At 39.0% G+C, this 19,920-nt stretch overlaps 1 protein-coding gene across 3 annotated transcripts in view; it reads right to left on the bottom strand.

Moving 5' to 3' along the window:
- RELN (reelin) overlaps nucleotides 1–19,920 on the bottom strand; it is a 277,724-nt gene that overhangs the window by 220,416 nt on the left and 37,388 nt on the right. For all 3 annotated transcript variants that reach the window (XM_077783642.1, XM_077783643.1, XM_031507057.2), the window contains exon 2: nucleotides 12,610–12,720. In XM_077783642.1, coding sequence (XP_077639768.1) covers nucleotides 12,610–12,720 — 111 coding nt within the window. The remainder of the gene's footprint in view (nucleotides 1–12,609; nucleotides 12,721–19,920) is intronic.

Genomic DNA, 19,920 nt, shown 5'->3' with positions numbered 1-19,920 from the left:
AGCAGTGTGGGCAGCACGGCAAGGGAGGGCATCTGCCCCTCTGCTCTGCTGAGACCCCACCTGCAGTGCTGCAGCCAGCCTGGGGTCCCAGCACAGGAAGGACATGGACCTGTTGGACCAAGTCCTGAGGAGGGACACAAAAAATGGTCAGAGGGTTGGAGCACTGCTCCTGTGAAGTCATGCAGAGAGAATTGGTGCTGTTCAGCATGGAGAAGAGAAGGCTCCAGGGAGTTCTTATGGAGACCTTCCAATACCTGAAGGGAACCTACAAGAAAGATGGAGAGAAAATATATACAAGAGCAAAGGTGAATGGCTTCAAACTCACAGTAAGTTTAGTTTAGACATTGGGAAGAAATTCTTCACTGTTGAGAGTGGTGAGGCACTAGAACAGGTTTCCCAACCCTTGGAAATATCCGTGGCTAGGTTGGATGAGGCTTTGAGCAATTAGGTCTAGTGGAAGGTATCCCTGCCCATGGCAGGAGCAGTTGGATCTTTAGGGTCCATTCCAAACCAGGCCATTCTACAATGACTCTATGATCATAGATTTACCAGAGGGAAACCCTCTGTTTTGGGCCAGAGATACCATGCCACTGACTTCTTTGTATTAAACTTTTAACAGTCTCATAACATACTTGAAGTAGACATAGACATCTTTTTTCTCATGGACTATTGCAGACAGAAGTGTTTATAACAAACTCTATATATCTCTTATGATTAGAGCTTAGACCTTAAAAGCTAGATTTCTAGGGAACATCCCAATCAATTAAATTTAAAATGCTTCATATGCTATTAAATCAAAATCCTGTATAGTGAAATATTCTAGTTTACAAAGTCCCTCAGTCTCCATGAGCCATTCTGTCCCACCCCTATGAATTCCTTGAATCTAGAGGGTTTTTTTTGTCTAAAGTGCTCACCACAACACCCTGCCATAACTGAATATGACAGATGTCTTTCAAAACTCCTCTGGATGAACTGCAGTGAGAATCAGAAAATTGTATCTCCAGAAGTACTTTGTATTTCCATCAGTCCTTGGAAAACAGGGCACCTGAAGGCATGGTTGTGTGTGAACTCCTGATCAGACAGCCAAAGTCCCCAAGCTATTCACAGCAAAAATCAAATCCCTAATGGAAAGATGCTTGGAAACAGGCTGAGGAGATCCTACTAGGAGTAAAGCAGAGAAAAACCCCTAAACTTTCCTGGTTAAAAAAAAAAAAAAAGTCAGTAAATAAATTCCTCATCAATGTTTCTAGGACAGAGAATGTTACTGAATTTTACATATCCTGCTCAGCATATTTAAGTGGAGAACAAATAAACATTTATTTGTCCCATGCTAAGCAAAAGTCCTTTAGATTATCACATATATCTGATAAATTCTTCAGGGCAAATCTGAATTCCATACTCATGCTTAGTCCTCACCCAAACTTTCATCAGAAGCTAGAACGCACCTCTTTGATAGTTTCAGGGAAAATTGTAGCTAAAGCACATTCCAGTTTATTTGATTGAGCTCTTGGCAGATTATGACTGAAGGTTTTTAAAAGAGTTCATTACATCTTTGCCCTCCTTAAGCAAAGGTTATCACAAAGCTGCCTGTTTGAATGAATTAGGACTACTGGGTGGTCACTACTGCCTGTGATATTAGTTATTACATGTTCAGTGATAAATTTAAATCATAGATAATAAGAAGAAATCTCTACCAAGACCTTCATTATGGAATCTAAAAATAGTCAAGTTACAGGGAGAAAATGATAAGCTTAATGTATACACGTGCTGCGCAAGCAGATGGTATATTTCAGGAAATTCACTATTCATATCAAAATTAAAAATTTAAACTTAATCCTTCTAAAAATTAAAACTTGCCAGATGAAACAGTTCTTAAAGATTTTTTTTTTAAATCTAGACTTTGTTAATGTTCATATTCTTCATCTTATGAGCTGATGCTGTCAGCATTTATTGATTCAGCTCTTCTAATAATTACATCATCCTTGCAGCATGCCAGAGACTGTCAAGGTGAGTATGATGGCATATGACTGGAGTATGACTCCAGTGTCACAAAATATTTGTGTCACTAGTTTATCCAGAAACAGACATATAGAAAATATCAGAGTGATAGAGAAGAAAAATACTGAATTTATTAATAAACTGTTATGTAAAATGTTTCATCACTTGCTATAATTCTGCCAAAATAGCCTTGTCAAATAATTATTTAAATAGTTTTATTTAAATAAACTAGAGCTCAGTGGTAGTGCTTTCAACAATATCACATCTTCCCAAAATACCACAAGATATTTCAACATTCACTTATTTAATTTGATGCTATCTGGAAAAAAATCCAACCTTCTCACACAGCTGTAAAATATCTTTACTTTCCTGCATTGACTACTTGTGTGTCTACTGGATTTCTTCTAGCAGTTGTTTTCCTTCAATCACTCAAACAGCTCAAGCTAAACATTATGAAGATGCAACAATTTTGGTTACAAACTACACCTACTTTAATAATTGCCTTATTTTAACTAAGGGTTAAAATAAGACAAGAACTACAGTAGATTGACTGATTTGATACATTTAAATAAATCCTTGTTTAAGGCTTTCCATATTTTGAAGTTATAGTTTTGACCAAAAAGACCTACTTTCCTTCTTTTCAGAAGCAAAAGTCAGTGTTCAAATGACACTATGTCTAACACGTCACCAAAAATAATCAAACTTGAGCAGCAGATGAACTACTAAAGCATTAACACGCATATTTTGTTAAAGAAATTTTAAATCATCTTTTTTTCTCCCTCTCTTTTGAAAACTTTAGAAAGTAAGGTGCAAAGCCACACCCAGACTGACATGACCAGCCTGGAATTATGGACTTCAGTAAGAAAATCCAGCAGAGCAGAGCAGCGGAACAACCCTACTCCAAAGAGTAAGGACTTCATGTGAAGATCCACAGCTTTTCTTCCTGGGGATTTTATAGCAAGAATAGCTGGAATGACAGACTCCTGTGAGGTGATGCTCACTTACAAGCAAGTGCATTTTAGATACTTGACAAATTTCACTTCAAAACAACCCCAAATTTTCTAAGCTCAGTAGCAAATACCCCTTTCAGCTGTGGCACAAGCTGTAAGCACAACCTTGCCCATGCAAAGGCAGAATCCCTTCTCTCCACCTGCCAACAATGCTGGTGATATCTGAGCTGGAGCAGCATGGGGGGGACTCTGTCCTTCCCTCCTGTGCCCCTTCCCTCCTGAGAGCGAGGACCTGGCCCTGCTCCCACTGCCACCATGAACCTGGGAACCTCCTTCCCTAGTTCCCATCTTTTAGCATCCAATAAAGAGGCAACCCTACCATTCAGCCCCTACCATCAGATTCAACTTTCACTGGTATATTCTTGAAAATTGAGATATTCCTTTTAGCAGATTTGGAGCAGATTTTTCTTGTGAACCATCTCTGAAAACACACAAATTATTATCAGTCACAACACTGCAAGAGACAAGCAAACAGTCAATTCAGCTGGTAGGACAGGTGATGATAAGGATTTAACAGAGGGCTCCATTTTCCTGTAAGCCTGATTTTTCACCACATATAATCAACTCTACTTCGAAATGTGGCAAATTGGCAGATAAGGGGGAAGCAGTATGATGACATTTGTTTGTCATAATATGCCAAAAATTAGTTTACAAACTTGTCTTCAAAATTACGACAAAAACAATTTCCAATACCATTTCACATTTACAAGAGGCTTCAATGCATCTTAATTGATGAAGTCCAAGAACCCAGTAAGTTTTCTTGAATATGCTATCATATCCTTGCATTTTGTGACAAACACAAAATGCAAGGAAAATAATAGGCCTAGCACAAGCAGAAAGTCAGGAGAAGGGGCTCTGACTGACTGCCAGCACAGCACATGACAATGAGGCATCTCAGAACCAGGCTCTGGACAAGAAGCAATGCAAGCAGGCACACTGGCAGTGTGAAGTCCATGTAGCCATGGGAACAAATTCTTGATCTATTCTTGAGGCATACACACACAGAGAATGCAATTTTGAGATGGCCCTACATTTCTAGATGATGGCCATTTCTCCCTACTTTATTAAAGATACCCCTCTGTTTACTACAAGTTACCAAGCAACTCCAGCCTGTCAGTCTTGCTGAATGTAGCTCTCAAAGCACAATGACAACATCTTTTGGAGAAGAAAGTATTTTGTTATTGTTATTGCAGTCAATGAAGGCTTAATTCATTTTTCCTTGACTTTTCTGCACTATTATCTGTATTATAATAACAGTCATGAACAGTAAAGATTGGGTTATATTGTGCCAGCATGTCTGTACAGAGAAATAAAGAAGAAAGTCCTTGCTTTTGAGATCACAGTCTAGCTGGTGAACAATAGGACAAATATTATTGCTAAGAAAATAAAGCAGTAACAAAAGAGAATTGAGTCATGCATTGATATTTCTCTAATCAATGGCAAACAAGAGTGATTTACCCATTAAAAAAGCAGAGAAGATAGATTTTAAGGCAAGATTTAGAATCATAAAATCATTATGGTTAGAAAACATCTCCAAAAACATCTCCAAAATCAAATCCAACTTTTAACCAAATACTAACATGCCCACATCACTGCCCTGGTCCTGATGGCCACACTGCTGTTTACACAAGCCAGGATGCCCCTTTGGCTTCCTTGGCCACCTGGGCACACACTGATCATGGTCAACTGACTGTGGACTAGGACACCCAGATCCTTTTCCAACGGGCATGAGACTTTTTACAAAAAATGAAAATTTGGAATACATTTGTTAACAGCACTGTTACAAAGAGTTACTGCTTGTAACCATGAAGAGCACTGGTTGAACATGGTACTTGAAATTAGAATGAAAAAAGGAAAGTGAGGAATAAATGCATATGTCTATGTAGATGGGGGGTGTGTGTCTATTTCTATATTATTTTCCATTATTAAAAGGACCTACAATTTGCACAGTTCAAAAAGTGTTTCAAATTACTTTCAATAAATATAAGGATAAATAAAAATCACCAACCTGTCACAATGAATATTTTATGTCTTAATATATGTTGAATGAAATCCTTACCTTATTGGAATCAGGAATATTCTCAGACATATGAGGTATAGGAAAAACACTGATCAGATCAAAAACTTTTACATCAGTTTTTTACTACATGCATTTCATAAAAAATGAGGATGCAATTGAAAAATTACATTAAAATTACAATTATTCTCTAGCTTTTCCCCATACCATTTTTTGGTTTTCAAGGGAAAAAAATGGATTTATATAAGACCTGAAAAAAACCATTGCTACTGAATAAATGTACTTACTAAATTGGACCAAAATTGGCCCCAGCACTTCAATTAGCATTCTGGTTTTGGCTGTGTAAAAGTATTTCTAAAGGCATTTTCTAGTTTAAAAACTCCAGGGGCCTCTTTATAGGCACTGGCACATGGAAAATGCTTCTCTGTGCCTCCAGTGCTATCATCATCCCGATCTCATCTGCAAAGCCTTAAGCATTGCCTGTGGAATTAAACACTCACCTGCACCCACTACTCAGAGCTCACAAATACAAGCAATGTTACATGTGCCACACCTCTAAGGAAGTTCATTCTCCTTTTCAGCCTTTGCCACACAAATGCTAGCAGGAGCTACGGGTATATTTAAAAGGTTAAAAGCTTGAAGTATTTTAATGTCATCTTCAGAATGCTACAAAGATATTTGAAATAAATTGTGGACTAACTCAAAACTTCTCAACAGATTAGGCAAAATTGGCTTTGGATGTCCAAGAGCTGCTACTCCTGTCATGGCTGGAATTAGACCAACCTGAGTTAGACAAATGTGACAAATTCAAGAGTAACAGAAAAGAATGGTGTTCAGGGTGACTGGACTGGGTGAAACTAGACTAAAATGAGGCCACTTTAAGTATTTGCTGTGTAGGCTCCCTCTCCAGACATCTTTTTCCTCCAACCTTGGGGCATTGGTGTCTGCCTTATCCAGTGACACGTGGAGAATTTTCTTCCTCAGCATAAAATATTTCGGCAGTTCCTTGTCAGGCAAGCACAGGTAATTACTGCCTATGCCATGATAATGAATATATGTTGTATTAATAAAGCTAAAACTCTTTCCACAAGGCACATATGACAGTAAATCACTTGCAGAAATGGTCAACTTTTGGCCATGAAGACAATTACCTAGTAATTAAATATGATGACACAGAGACTTTTAAAGTTTTATCATCATTATGGTTTTCTTACATACAATTTGTAGGTGGAAGTATCTTAAAACTCAAATGTAAACTTTCTTGACCAATGTCAGTTTGGCATCAACTGACTGCTTAATTGACTGTTAACAAATTCTTCAAGATATGTCTGCTATACAGATATGTTATCTTCCTGTTAATTGGTAATTATACATTGGCAGGAAAATCACTGTTTCTTTCCAATTATTCCAGAACTCAGTGACTATTTAAACTTTGCTAATTAGCAGCAGAGGGCTGTTACATCTTCTGGGCAAATTGTATTTGATAATCCCCATTAAAATATACATGGCAGTAGTTGACTTGTAACAAAGAAAAAAAAAAAGAAAAAAAAGTGGCAGTTCAAAGGGTATTAGATACAGCACAAGGCAAACGGGGGCCTATTAAAATTTCCCCAACTGTTCTAATGAGAATGCCGAGGGTCATTTCTTCCTAGTTTACCATCTGTTTGGTTTCTGGCAAATATCTCTGGTGTGAAGGGAGGGTCCTGGAGCCCATTTGGCTTGTCACAAAATAAACCAGGGATCTTCAGCAATTTCAGTAAGTTACAAAACTGCTCTTCAAGATCAGTACCATGTACATAGCTGAATACTGTTTTTAAGAGCTATCATTTACCGACTATTCCTTACTTTTTAGAGCTGTGAGCAAGCTAGAGAGACAGACTGAGCAGGGTGGATCCATTTTATAGGCTCACCTAACAAGAAAATGCAACAATTGGCCTTTTTCCATCTCACAATGTTAGTGGGAGATATTTTCCTTTATATGTCAAAGTCTGAAAGCAAAACATTTCCCAGAAGCATCAGTGTTTGAGCATAAACTGATGCCAAAAGCAAGCATCTGACAGCCCAAAACCACATGCTCCATCCAGGATCAGGAGGAGCCTTGGATGCCTCCAATGCACGCTCCAGACCCATGTGCTGACAGAGTTGGGGTGTGCTGTCTGTGGTACCCCCTTGGACACGACACTGGGTGTCCCTCAGCCACCCAGGCACCCTCTTTGCTTCTTCCTCTGGAGGAGAAGCCAGCATCAGGCAGCATCACCTACAGCGACTCTGCCCTAAGGCTGCTCAGAGCCAAATGGGACCTGGGACATCGAAAATCACTCTTTTCCTTTTTTTCCCCAGTCCTCAACCCATAGAGAACCAGATCAAAATGATCCTTCCTCTGTCAACTGAGAGGTGGTTTTGGTTGGCTATGCAGTCGCATATGCAACCAAAATACTCAGTGAAGGATTATGTGAGGGCTGCTTCAATCCTGTTGAAAGGCAATAGAATAGTAAAAAGCAAAGAGTATAAGATAATTTTAGTGTCATTATATCTGGTGATTGCTCTTTCCAGGATTTCCTCTAGGAAATGTATTATTCACCATATTTCAAAGATTATTTGTAACTATTCTTATTATATTATTATTGTAACTATTGTAACTTATATTATTATTTGTAACTATTTTTATTATTTATTTATTTTATATATTATTTATTATTTATTTTTATTATTTTATATTATTATTTGTAACTATTTTTTTAAAATCCCACAGAATCAATGTATTACTTAAAATATGTATGATCACTTTCATGGTATAGAAACAGAGAATTTCAAAAGAGAAAAGACTGAAACATATCTTTCATCTTCTGGTTTTTTGCTTTCTAGAAGATGAAAGTTTAGGCACTAAGGTAACATCACCCTCCTAGTTTCTTATGAAGCAGCACACACTGTTAAAAAACCCCGTTAATTTCATGAGGAGTTTATGATCTTACAGTAGAATCTGTTTTAAAAGATTACAAATTACAAGTTATTTAAACCTACACAGAATATAAACAAAAAGTTTATGTTATCCAATTAGGCCTATGGCAATACTTTCCAGTGTAATCAGAGCTTGGAGTCCACTATCTCTACCACAATAGAACTTACAGTCTTTCAAGAGGACCTTTGCAATTTAGGTTGGAAGGTTAATGCATATATAAACGTAATCATGAAATTACTTGTTAATTCCACATTTACTAAAAGGTAAACATCAGTGTAGTCATTATGATTTTGCATAAAATTGGGGTTTTGGGTAGTTTAGCTAGGAAGGCTCATGTTTCCCACTGTAGTTTGTAAGAAACTAATTACATCAAATTTAAATATAATTTGTCGTGTATTCATCATGTGAAAAGCTACCAGGGAGCCAGAAAGCCTTGGGAGGGACCGGAATGCATGGAGATGCAGTGTGAGTGGCAGGTCAAAAGCAAGCTTTGATGTGCACAGCCCTGCACATCTGTCTGCTCAGCCAGCCCGTCACCAGGATCATCCTGTGTAATGAGACAGATTCGGGTCCTCAGCTCACGGCACTCCTTATCGCTGCTGAGGGATTAGGCTGTAATCTTCTCCTGTAATTGTAGGAATGATACCCTGCTCCTGCTCCCTGCTTCCCAGAGCACGCGGCTTTGAGGAGCCACGCGGTATTTTGGTGCTTCTGCCAAGCTGCAGAGGGGTTCCCCTGTCACCCACCAAACCATTTATTCTTATTCTTGTTTGCAAGCAGTCATTGCCATCAGACCCACCACCACATTTGTAGCTTTCTTATATATATATATATATTTATTACTCCTGCCTCCCACTTTCCTCTTTTCTATTTGGACTAATCTAAGCAGTAAGAGCCCCTAAATGACTGCATGGGAGATTAGTCTTGGTGGGCTGATAAACCCAGAGCATGGCCAGATGACCCAAGCAGTCAGAAATAAAAGACCAAACACCAACAAGAAGCCTCAGAGACAAAAGCAGAAGAAAGAAAAAGCAGTGATGGATAAAGAGATCCCACAGAAGTCCAGAGACAGAAAGGTTGTGAATAAACCGAGGGCTACAAGTGTGGCATGTGAAAGGAAGAGACAAAGAGTGGGATTGCCCATCAGCCATCAACAATGAAAGATGTGAGAACATTTCCATGTACACACCACACTGATCAAGAAAGGAGAGTGGAAGTGACACTGAAGAGGTGCAACTCAGAGTATGTATTGAATCAGGGGGTCTAATGAAGAAAGAAACACTCTTCTTAAAAGCTACTTTTAAAGATCATTTCTTTGCTAAATGATCCTCCCAGCTTGCTTTAGTGAAGTTTCAACACACTTACATTTGATCCCAGTTCTAATTATAGCTTTACAATTTTAGTTTTTCCTTAACCTGAACCTAGAAAATGGTTCACCTTGGGACAAAACCACTATTAATTTTCATATCCAAAAACTCACACATTTCTCCCCAATAAATTATTAGAAGGTTTCCCAAATAAAAATTTCAACAAGCTTCGTGTCGGTGGAAATCAGGAACTACTTTGCCTACACAATACATAATCCCACAGAGGAAATCAGGAACTATTTATTTGCCTGCATAATATGTACTGAAGAAGAAAGAAAACATAATCCTAAGAATTAAAATATTTTATCATGTTTTTTCAAAGCTTCTTGACACAGTTAACTGTTATAACTGACAACGATTGTGTCTCCATCAAGTAATTTCCTAAACTGGTAAAAGATAATTGTAGTCACAACACAGGAACTCATAGCACAGAAAAGACAATATATGTATGTGTGTTAGGGAGACTTCAAATTGTTGGGCAGTCTGGAAGATTAAGATAATCTAGTGTGACCTCCTGTATGAGACAGACAAGACCATTTCAATGGTAATACTGCAAGGGAGAAAAAATATTCTTCCCTGCACCATAAGCAACCACTATCAACCCAGTTTCAGAATATTACTATCTTCAGGTTTTAAAGGCCCAGCTTTGCCCCTCCTCCCCTCATCTAATCTGTGATAAACCACATGAATCTTTGAATTGAGGTCTCTGAACCTGACTAGTCCTCAACATTAAAAAAAACATAATAATTTCCAGCAAGCTGAACCTGAATATCACAATCACTTTCCTCAAAGGAGAAACCGCTTCTTTGTTGATTGGAATGATGACACAACAGATGGATCCGGGGTTTCTGGTGAAAATGTTTTGTGTTTTCTTCAGAAAGCAAAACAATGTCATTCCCACCTACTATTTTGCTAAACAATATATTAAATAATGTGGACACTGCTCTATTTTTCTACTGAAAATAGTAGGTTTTAAAATATTCTTACTATTTAAAACTATTAAATAATTCTTTTAAAGCATATCATTTACATGCTAAATGCCTTTTGGAAGAGGCCAGCTTTCTCATCTCTCACTGCAAAGTAGAGATAGGAAAAGTTTATGTAGCCTTAGTCCTGGGAGCCATCAGTAAATCATATATTAAGGATTCATATAAAATTGCATTTGAAAGCCATTGCCATTTTTCCTTCACTGTTTATTTTTTACTCTGACTTGAAAGACACTGCACAAGAGTATCATCTGCTATGAAACATTCAGATTGGATTTTTTTCTTTTTCCAGTATATATAAAAGCTTAGGAAATAGCAAAGAAAAACAGAAAATTAAGACCTTTATTTAAAATATTTTTAAACAACACTATAATACAACTGACCCTGCAGTTCACCCACAGAAAATTTTAAAAAAATAATTTCAGAGATGGCAGCACTTTTTGTCTATAGATGGAGGCATGCAGATCATGCCAGAGTGACAGAGCATCAGATCTCTCAAAGCATGATATTTGAGAATTTGTATTGATGAGTAAAATGAAGGAGCTCCAACTCTACATGATTGTTTTTGCATCACTTTGACTTTTGCATTTTCCCAGCTTGTAGGCTTGGAGCTTCTTTTTGCATAATAAACACACATGTCATCAGTTAATTGTTGGTTCTATTACAGTGACAGAATGGTTAAAGTAACACATCAAGAGCTAAAGAATGACCTTTGGCAAGTTAAAGAAGGCCACATTGTTTTTTCTGTTATACATCACATTTTACTTTAACATCTGTCTCAATAAAACATCATCTGGAACAGCCTTATTCTACAAATGAAGACACACATTTAGGGAAAAATACAGACATTCTTTGAAAATGCACAGCAGTATTTAGTTTCTTAAAATTGTGCTTAATTGTTATTCTTAAATACTTAGTTGTAATTAAACATGACCTGTACACTTTGCCCAGTGAGTTTGCCATGATCTCCCAATGATACAAACACTTAATTCACAGCAAGGTAATATCTTGCCAGTGACTTGACCATCCCAGAAATTTCACATTGGTAAGTTCTTTCTGTCTTGCTTACTCTGTCAGATTATATTCATCCTGTAAACAGTACAGTGGGAAAAGAAAAACAGCAGTACAAATTCTTCCAGAGAAGAGAATCTTTCAGTGCCTTCTGCACAAGGCACGAAACACTTGTGCCAGCCATGCTCTTCCTTTTGAAAGGCTGAGCAGAATGTCTGAGGTTGAGCTGTGGTGTTATCCACAGAACAAAGCCCTTCTCAAATTATCCCTCAGTACAATCTTAAATAATGTGCTATTTACATTACATTCTTTCATTTACAAGCAAATGTATTCCTGCTGGATGACACTCAAATGCCCAGACTGCTCATGCTCTACATGCTTTATAACAAAAGTAAGTGCCATGAGAGGTTATTACGAAGAAAGTACTGAATTCTGGCCCAAGCAGACAAATTAGCATTTAAATATGCTACTGCAAGTGCAGTGCAGCTGGTGTCCCATATGACTGGTACCTGGTTTTGTACCTTCACCACAGATTGCTTGTTAGGGTCATTGAGTTCCTCCAATTCGAGAAATGCAATTCTTACTATTATTTGTAAGGATATAAAAAATGCTACCAAATAACAAACTGCAGAAGGTATAGCTGTCAATTACTAGCACAAATTTAGAAAGGATTATTTTTAAAATATTAGTCCTTAGTACATCTGCTACTGCTGAGGGCTACAGCAGAACCTGAAATACATGATAATTTTGTAAACCTATCATATCCCTTTTACTACAATTCTGCTTTTTGGACATGGTAAATAATTGGTTGTATGAAATATCTTGACCAGTATTCTGGTTTTAAGGAAGATGCTATTAACTGAATGGAAAAGTAGGTTGACATAAGCTTAAAGGAAACAGGTTTTCAGCCCACGAAATACTTAGAGGCTTTGGGCTAAATGCTTTAGTTTATACAAAATGTCACACAATTTAGAAATGGCTGCTTAAAACAATTTATCTGCTGAGGCTTTTCTGTCTTAAAATTTATATTATTCAGCATACTAATACCAGGGCTGAGCAAAAGTAAAGATGGTACAAGAAGCAATAAAAGCTGCCTAAAAGCTGCCACTGCTTTATCTCATTGACTCACACTGACTTCCATGTATTATTGATTACTCAGTCTAAATTAACCTGTTCCAGTGATTGTCTTGCTACAGATGTCCTCTGTACAACCAAGTATTTATTACCCTGGGTTGTAGAAGGTAAATTACACTGGACTTACCGAATCCAAAAGCACTGGAACCACCAACACTCTGGGAAGCCTGAACACTGGTAGATGTGTAGAGCCCAGTTACCAGTAAGCCATCAAAGAAGGTACTTGTCGAAATAGTCACTGAAATGAGAGAAGTAAAATATGTGTAAATATTATAGGTAGGATCCTATACACTTTCAGTGAGTGGGCTCTCGCTCTTGAATGAGATCCCATCATGCAGTCCAGTGAATTCATCTGAATTCCCCCAATATTCATGCTACTTTTACTTTCAGCTCGTGCTTGGGAAGTTGCCTTTGCCAGGAGCATAAACTACGTTATTCATGAAATGCACAATGTGTTAGAAAATAACACATTGGAATATATGGCTTGTAAGCAATTGTGCAGACATTAAACTGTAGTAAAAACGATGAAATAACCAGGATTATGGTACTGTTCTTTCTGGATCTAAATATAGTGCTAAGTTACAGTTATCATGCTTATTATAGTATTATACATTTAAGTTATATGGGCATCTGAGACATTACAGATTGTGTGATTTTAAATAGCTCAGGAATGTATTTTTAAGAGATTCTTAAGTAATAGAAGAAAACATCCAAATAGAAACTACAAATAACATTGGAATCTATACATTCTTTGTCAGGATCGACAATTATTGCAATATTTATTCAATTCTTGTATACACTCATATTAATATTTTTACTTTGGTGTGTTTGACAAGGTAACCACACAAGGGAAGCCAGTTGATGTACCCTTTTTGGATTTCAGCAAAGCTTTTGATCCTGTCTCTCATAGGATCCTTCTGGTCAGAATGTCCAGCACACAGATAAACACATCATTGGCTCACAGGTTGGGCACAAAGGGTTTCAGTGACTGGGGTGACATCAGACTGGGGACCTGTCACTAGCAGGGTTCCACAGGGCTCCATCCTGTGCTCTTCCACATCTTCATAAATTATTTGGGCACAGGACTGGAAGGGTCACGGAGTGAGTCCAGAGATGGTACGAAGCAGGGAGGAGCTGTTGACTCCTTCAAAGGCAGAGAGGCTCTGCACAGAGACCTCAACAATCAGAGGGCTGGGCAGTCACCAACCACAGGAAGATCCATAAAACAACAAAAAGCTCTCTCTGCTGAAGAAGAGTCTTATGACTTGTAGCCTCACACACTGAAGATGCATCCAGACCTGAGTTACCACACTCCTTCTGCTTCTAGCCTCAGTCCTTTCTATTCCCTTAACTTGGAGAGATCAATGCTTGGCAGGGATTGCTGATAAACTCTGCTCACTCCCTAAATCACATTTTACCTCCCTATATTTCCCTCTTTTACTGGGGACATCATGAGCCAGTGACTGGCCAGGAAACTGAAGCAAGGTACTCCAAGGTGACTGCTAGGACATTCATTGGTGATACACATTCAACAGAGAAACTAATAGGTTTCTTAGGTCTTAAAAGTCAGTGTTTCCTATGTGGTACACATTTGGCTTAAAATTAGTGTTTAATATTTTAAAAAACATAAAAATATTGACAGTAACAATTTACTTCAAGCAGAGGAGCAGTATTTACCATGTTTAATTTATTTTTCAACTCTTTGCATTTAATTATCTACTTTTCTTTGATTATTCAATACTACACTGAATAAACCCTGAATCCAACTTTTTTGCTCCCATGACTCCAAATTTCAGTGTTTTGCAATAGACACTTCCCTGAATTCAGATGCAGGTTCAGAGCCATATGTTCATTTTTAAAGAACAGGCTACTTCTGATACATGTTAAAAGAACAGCAAAAAACTCTAGATCTTTTTAAAAATAAAAGATGTATTAGGGAGAGTAAAATAAAATCAAACAAGCAAACAATGATTTTTTTTTTCCTGCATTTGATGATGAAGTGCTGAATAAATACACGACCTTTTCTTCCCTTTCTGCCTTTAAACCAACAAAGAGGCAAAACATATGTTGAAAAGTATGCCTATGTGTTATTTTTGAAGACTTGGCAAAAGAGTCAGTGAAAAGCACTGATAGAAGGGCACTGGGCCAGTACTTTGCTGCCATTTTTTTTCCCTGTAGGGAAGCATCTTATTCTTTACTGGATAGGATATAATGCAAAAGCCTACTGTGAACAGGTGACCAGTTTCTCTGTGGGAAAGAAGTGATATTTCACAATGCCTGTATTTGACTTTGGACATATTTGTGTGATTGTCAGCCCTCATTTTACATAAGCATGTAATAGGTCAATTTTTATTGTTGAAAAATTTCCAACACAGTATGGCTCCCTCATTAAGCCTCTCGGAAACTGCACAAGGCCTCTAGCACATTTTTTAAAAACAGAGCACTAGGCTGTTATTACACACATGTCATACATTTCAGAATAATTCCATAGTTCTTCAAGAGAAAAAAATTAATCACGACATTCTTAGTGATGATTTTTTTTCCCTACCAACTGGTGAAATACATAAAATTCCCATAAAATAAAAGAAAACACACAGTATGCCAAGTGATAATGACCAAGAACAGGAAAGCTGTGCTAATGCACAGCCCAGCAATAGGACTGTGATTTTATATAGGGGCTAGGGCTTGTTACTGTGGGGTCCTAAATTCCTCTTCCAAAAGAACAAGAAGGTTCCCTCCACTGGGCTTTGTTTGTGCCTTTGCACTGGCTCATTCCATATGTAGCTGATGTCAAATATCTGGCACTAGAGAAGCAAGGACCAATGCCATGACCCAGTGGAACTTTGGAAAATATCTGGAAGGACATAGAGCAGCCAGAGCTGGGCAGGCAAGGGGGGCTCTGGCACTGCCCCAGTGCTGCCCCATGGCACCCAAGGGACAGCACAGCAGCAGGTGTTGTCTACAAGCCCAATCAGGCGCTGCTCTATCCTCCACAAGCCCCTTCTTTGGGAGGAGAATTTGGTGAGTGAAGCAGTCAGGAGGTCTTCCTGTCCCTGGGATGAGTGGCTGGGCAGGGGTGTGCCCTGCCACCTCTCAGCAGCCCCCATGCCAGCCCTCCCCGCTGCTGCAGCAGCACAGGCAGAGATCCCCGAGTCCCCTTGTCCCACCCCTCACACCAGGGATGGCAGCACACAACCCAAGGTGCAGGTGACAGTAGGAAGCCCTCAGCTGCTTTGAGATAGTCCAGTAGGAGGGACTGAGAGCATCTTCCCAAGAAATGCATGAGGTCTTACTGGTAAGACAATATCATACTGCAGATTTTAAAGGCAAAGGTGGTAACTACTTGAAGAGTTGTTCCTCCTATTTTCAGTTCCTGAGATATTTGCCAATATTTACCCCCTTGGACTACTTGGGTTGGTTTGTTTTTCATGGTGTCTCCCTCAGACTGATTTAATTATTTGAGGAAGAAGGAATTTCAGTCAAAACATTTAATTTTTGTTAAATGAGATGAGATCATAGGATAATATACAATATACAATATGCAATGCCCTGGATGAAAAAATCCAATGTGCTTTGCTTTCATCAACTCTTCTGCTCTGAAGTATGAGAGTGTTTCTCCAAGTTTGGACAAATTCTATTTTATATTTTATATATATATACATGAAAAAAAATCAGAGTTCACATATGCTCAACAGAGACATTTTCATTTTTAGTATCTAAATATTTCTTCAGACTCTGTCCTCACTTAGTACTCTCAGAGCACTCTCTGACTAATAAAAGCACACTGAAAAAAGTCCCATGAAGAATATTTCAGTCCAGCTATACTGGCTTGTTGGAGCAGAAACGCTTTGTGGAGATATCATTTTTGATGATATTTTGATCTGGAAAGTTTCTCAATGTTTCAAAGTAGGATGTCATATCTGCTGGTTGGAGAGAAAGGGGAAAGAAGGATTTTTATCAAAAGTAGAAGCCTTCTGTAAGAAGACTCAATTCATCAAAATCCCACTTCTCAAAATGCTGAGAAGTGTGCAAAATGTCACAAAGTTGCTCCAAAAGTTTGATCAATATCATCATCAATGTCTTAAACTTAGGAGACAGAAAAGTAGAGCTTAGAGCAAAAGTGAACTAGGATGGAAGAGTTGGTGACTGGAACCATAGGGAATAGGGAAATTTTTAGAGAAAAAATGGGGAGCAATGGGGATGAGGGGACCACAGCTGGAGAAAGTAGCCAAGAGGTGACAAAAAGATGGGATCTGCACCTGTAGCCTGGAAATCCTAGAAAGGTTCAGTATGAGGGATTCACACAGTACCTGGGAAAAGAGACCAGGTGTAAAACCCAACAGCAAAGTGTGTGCCAGCTTCACATGCTGCTCAGCAGCCAGGAAAGTAGTCCACTGTCTACTCTTAGTCCACCTTCTAAATCAAGTGAACAGTGTTTGCATGATGGATATGAAACATTCCTGTCCACAAAACACATGGATAGGAACACATGGATTAGTGAATAACTCCAGTTTATTTTGTGATAGCCTAGGAAATGTCTCCATGAAAAATAAATCAACTGAGTCTGGGAAACACCATGGAAGTATCCACTGGTGCTGTTTTGCCCTACCCTACCTTCTGTACAATGACTGCAGTCACAAAATGTGTTTCTGAAAATCATGAGGCACTCAGTTCCATTTTCCACCAAAAATCATGGGGAGTTGCTGACTGCAACTCCTGCACACTCAGCACATCCCTGCTGCTGTGCTCGGCTGCTAACAAAGTTATGCTTTGGCAGGCACTCAGGCTGGCCTCGTCCTGCCGAGGCCACCATCTCTGGGAAGCTTTGGTGCTATTTCCTTGGGAAGGAGGGGATGCAGCAGCCTTTTCTGGAGAAGCCTTTCATTTTGCACGACAGGTTTCTGTGAGAGCCCTGGCGCTGGCGCTTCCCGTGGGACAAGGAACAGCAGAGCCTCTGGCAATGCCGGGAGCTGACACGTCTCGAGGAGGAAGCGGGTCAGGAAGAAGGAGGCTGGCAAAGATTCTGCTAAAATTATACCACAGGTGGGGGTAGCAGCATAAAAGGAAAGACCAAATGGAGTTTGAACTGTAGTTAGAGTCAAATATTTTTAAGAAATTAATGCTGTTCTTATAAACAAAATTTTCACTGTTTTCCAGTGCTGTATGCCACACATACTGCATACTGTTACAGATATTTATTAATCTGTGTAAGTAATTGCATAAAATTGGCCTTACAGTCTCTCAAGGGACTGATCTACTCTCCAGAAAGGCTGTATTATGACTAGTACTCAAAATACAGCCAATGCATCTAAACTGTAAAAGTAGAAAAAGTGCCAGGTGGAAGAAGGGGATCATCTCAGGAGACAGCTGCCGCTGACAGGTCTTACCTATTTTGGCTGCTCTTCAGCACCAGCTGAATGCCACTAAGAGGGCTGAAAGATAGAGAAATTCCACAGAATTTGCAGCTGCTGTTGATGATAATCACAGAGTACAAGAAGGAACTGATGAAGGCAAAGATCTTTGATGCCCATACACTTAAGTCAAGACATAGCCACGGTGTAAACTTGCACTTCTGTATACCATAGACAAAACAGAAAATAATTCTGGTGTGGAAATGGAATCACCACAGACAGTGGACAGACAGACAGTGGACTTCCTGAAATGAGGCTTTCTTGCATCAAAGAAATGACAGACACTTTTTAAGGCTCTTCTCAAGGTCAAAGCCTGTTCTCTATAACACTGTAATATTGCCTCATCACACACCTGAGTCATGGCTGGAAACCATCCTCTTAGGAAATAAATTATTTATATTGAAGTAATGCTTTTGGGGTTTTTTTTGGCTTCACTCCTAACAAAATATACCAGCCTCTGCAAGTCAGGTGTGCAATGCCACTGTTCAGAGAGGCCTCTGTCCCTTCACTGTGCTGCAGCATCCTGCAAAAGGAATGGAGACCAGCATCACTAAACAGAGACTGTCAGTGCCACACTACATTCACAGAGTATGCTGAATTGAAAGGGACCCACAACAATCATCAAAGTCCAGCTCCTGGCTCTGCACAGCACCATGCCCAAGAGTCACATCATTTGCTCAAGAGCATTTTCCACACACTTCTTGGACTCTGTCAGGCTGGTGCTGTGCCCACAGCCCTGGGGAGCCTGTTCCAGTGCCCAACCACCCTCTGAGTGAAGAACCTTCTCCTGATACCCAACCTAAACCTTCCCCAGCACAACGTCAGGCCCTGTCGCTGGTCACCACAGAGAAGAGATCAGTGTCTGTCCCTCTGCTGCCCCTCGTGAGGAAATTGTAGACTGCTATGAATCCCCTCAGTCTCCTCAACACTGGGAAGATGTTCTTTACCCCTTCACAAGTTTTTAGGCAGTGGAACCTTTCTGTCACCCTCATGCAATGCCAAACACAAGTGACCCATCCAGGCATGTAGTGCTCTCAGGGCACAGATAATACCAAGCCCAAGTCTTTAAAATACCAGACTGCTCCTGAAATGCCAACTACAGATTAAATTGCTGCTAAGAAGAGAATAAACCCTGATACCTTATTTAAAGGCAACTGTTAAGACACCACAGTGATTAGAAATCTAGAAATACTCAGGTAGAGTTTTATAGGTTTGGTATGCTTTCCAAAGAGTGTGCTGATAAATGTACTTGTAAGTGAATGGTGGAGAATGCATTGTTACAAGAATCCAGAAAGTGCATATACTGAATTGCACTCAGAATCTTATTACTAAAAAAAGAAATTTTTAAAATACTAGTGAAATGCATGTTGACATCAAACTAATTTTTACGGCTCATAGACATACTTTGCTTTCAAAAGAACACAAAATTGAGAAATTCATAATTATATAGTTATTTCAAATATGAGCACCAGACAGACATGCAAGAACAGTATGAATCACAGGTCTACACATCATTCAGCAACAAAAGCAGAAAGCCCACAGGATTCTTACTCATACTTGTTTTGATTTTCCCCAATTAGGTGGAAGAAAGCAGAAAAAAGACATTTCAGCATGGTTAAATAAACAGATGTGCTGTCTTACAACTGAAAGCATTCTCACTTAGGTATTGGTTTTCTGAAGCCCACAGCCAAAGCACTTAATTCCCAATAAAACACCAGTGAGCTTTTCTTGAAGTTCTTGTACAGAACAACACCATCTCTAACTGTGATGCCCTCACCAGTTATTCCAGTTAGAAATTACTCTCCGATGGAGGGGAGTAAAAATTTTGAACTTTGTACTAGACAGCTTAAAAATCTGATTTGGCCTTGCTTTGCGTTACAGTATAGTTTCCATTCTTCTGCCCCATGCTGCATCAAATCTCTGTGTCTTTACAGCTTTTCAAATCCTTTCCTAAACTGGTAATGAGCAACAGAGAACTGAAAATAGATTGCAGATGTGTGGCAAGATGTCTGTAACACGATATCCAG

The sequence above is a fragment of the Lonchura striata genome, chromosome 5 (assembly GCF_046129695.1).
Source record: "Lonchura striata isolate bLonStr1 chromosome 5, bLonStr1.mat, whole genome shotgun sequence".
NCBI classification, from domain to species: Eukaryota; Metazoa; Chordata; class Aves; order Passeriformes; family Estrildidae; genus Lonchura; species Lonchura striata.
This window is presented reverse-complemented; position numbering and strand designations above follow the sequence as displayed.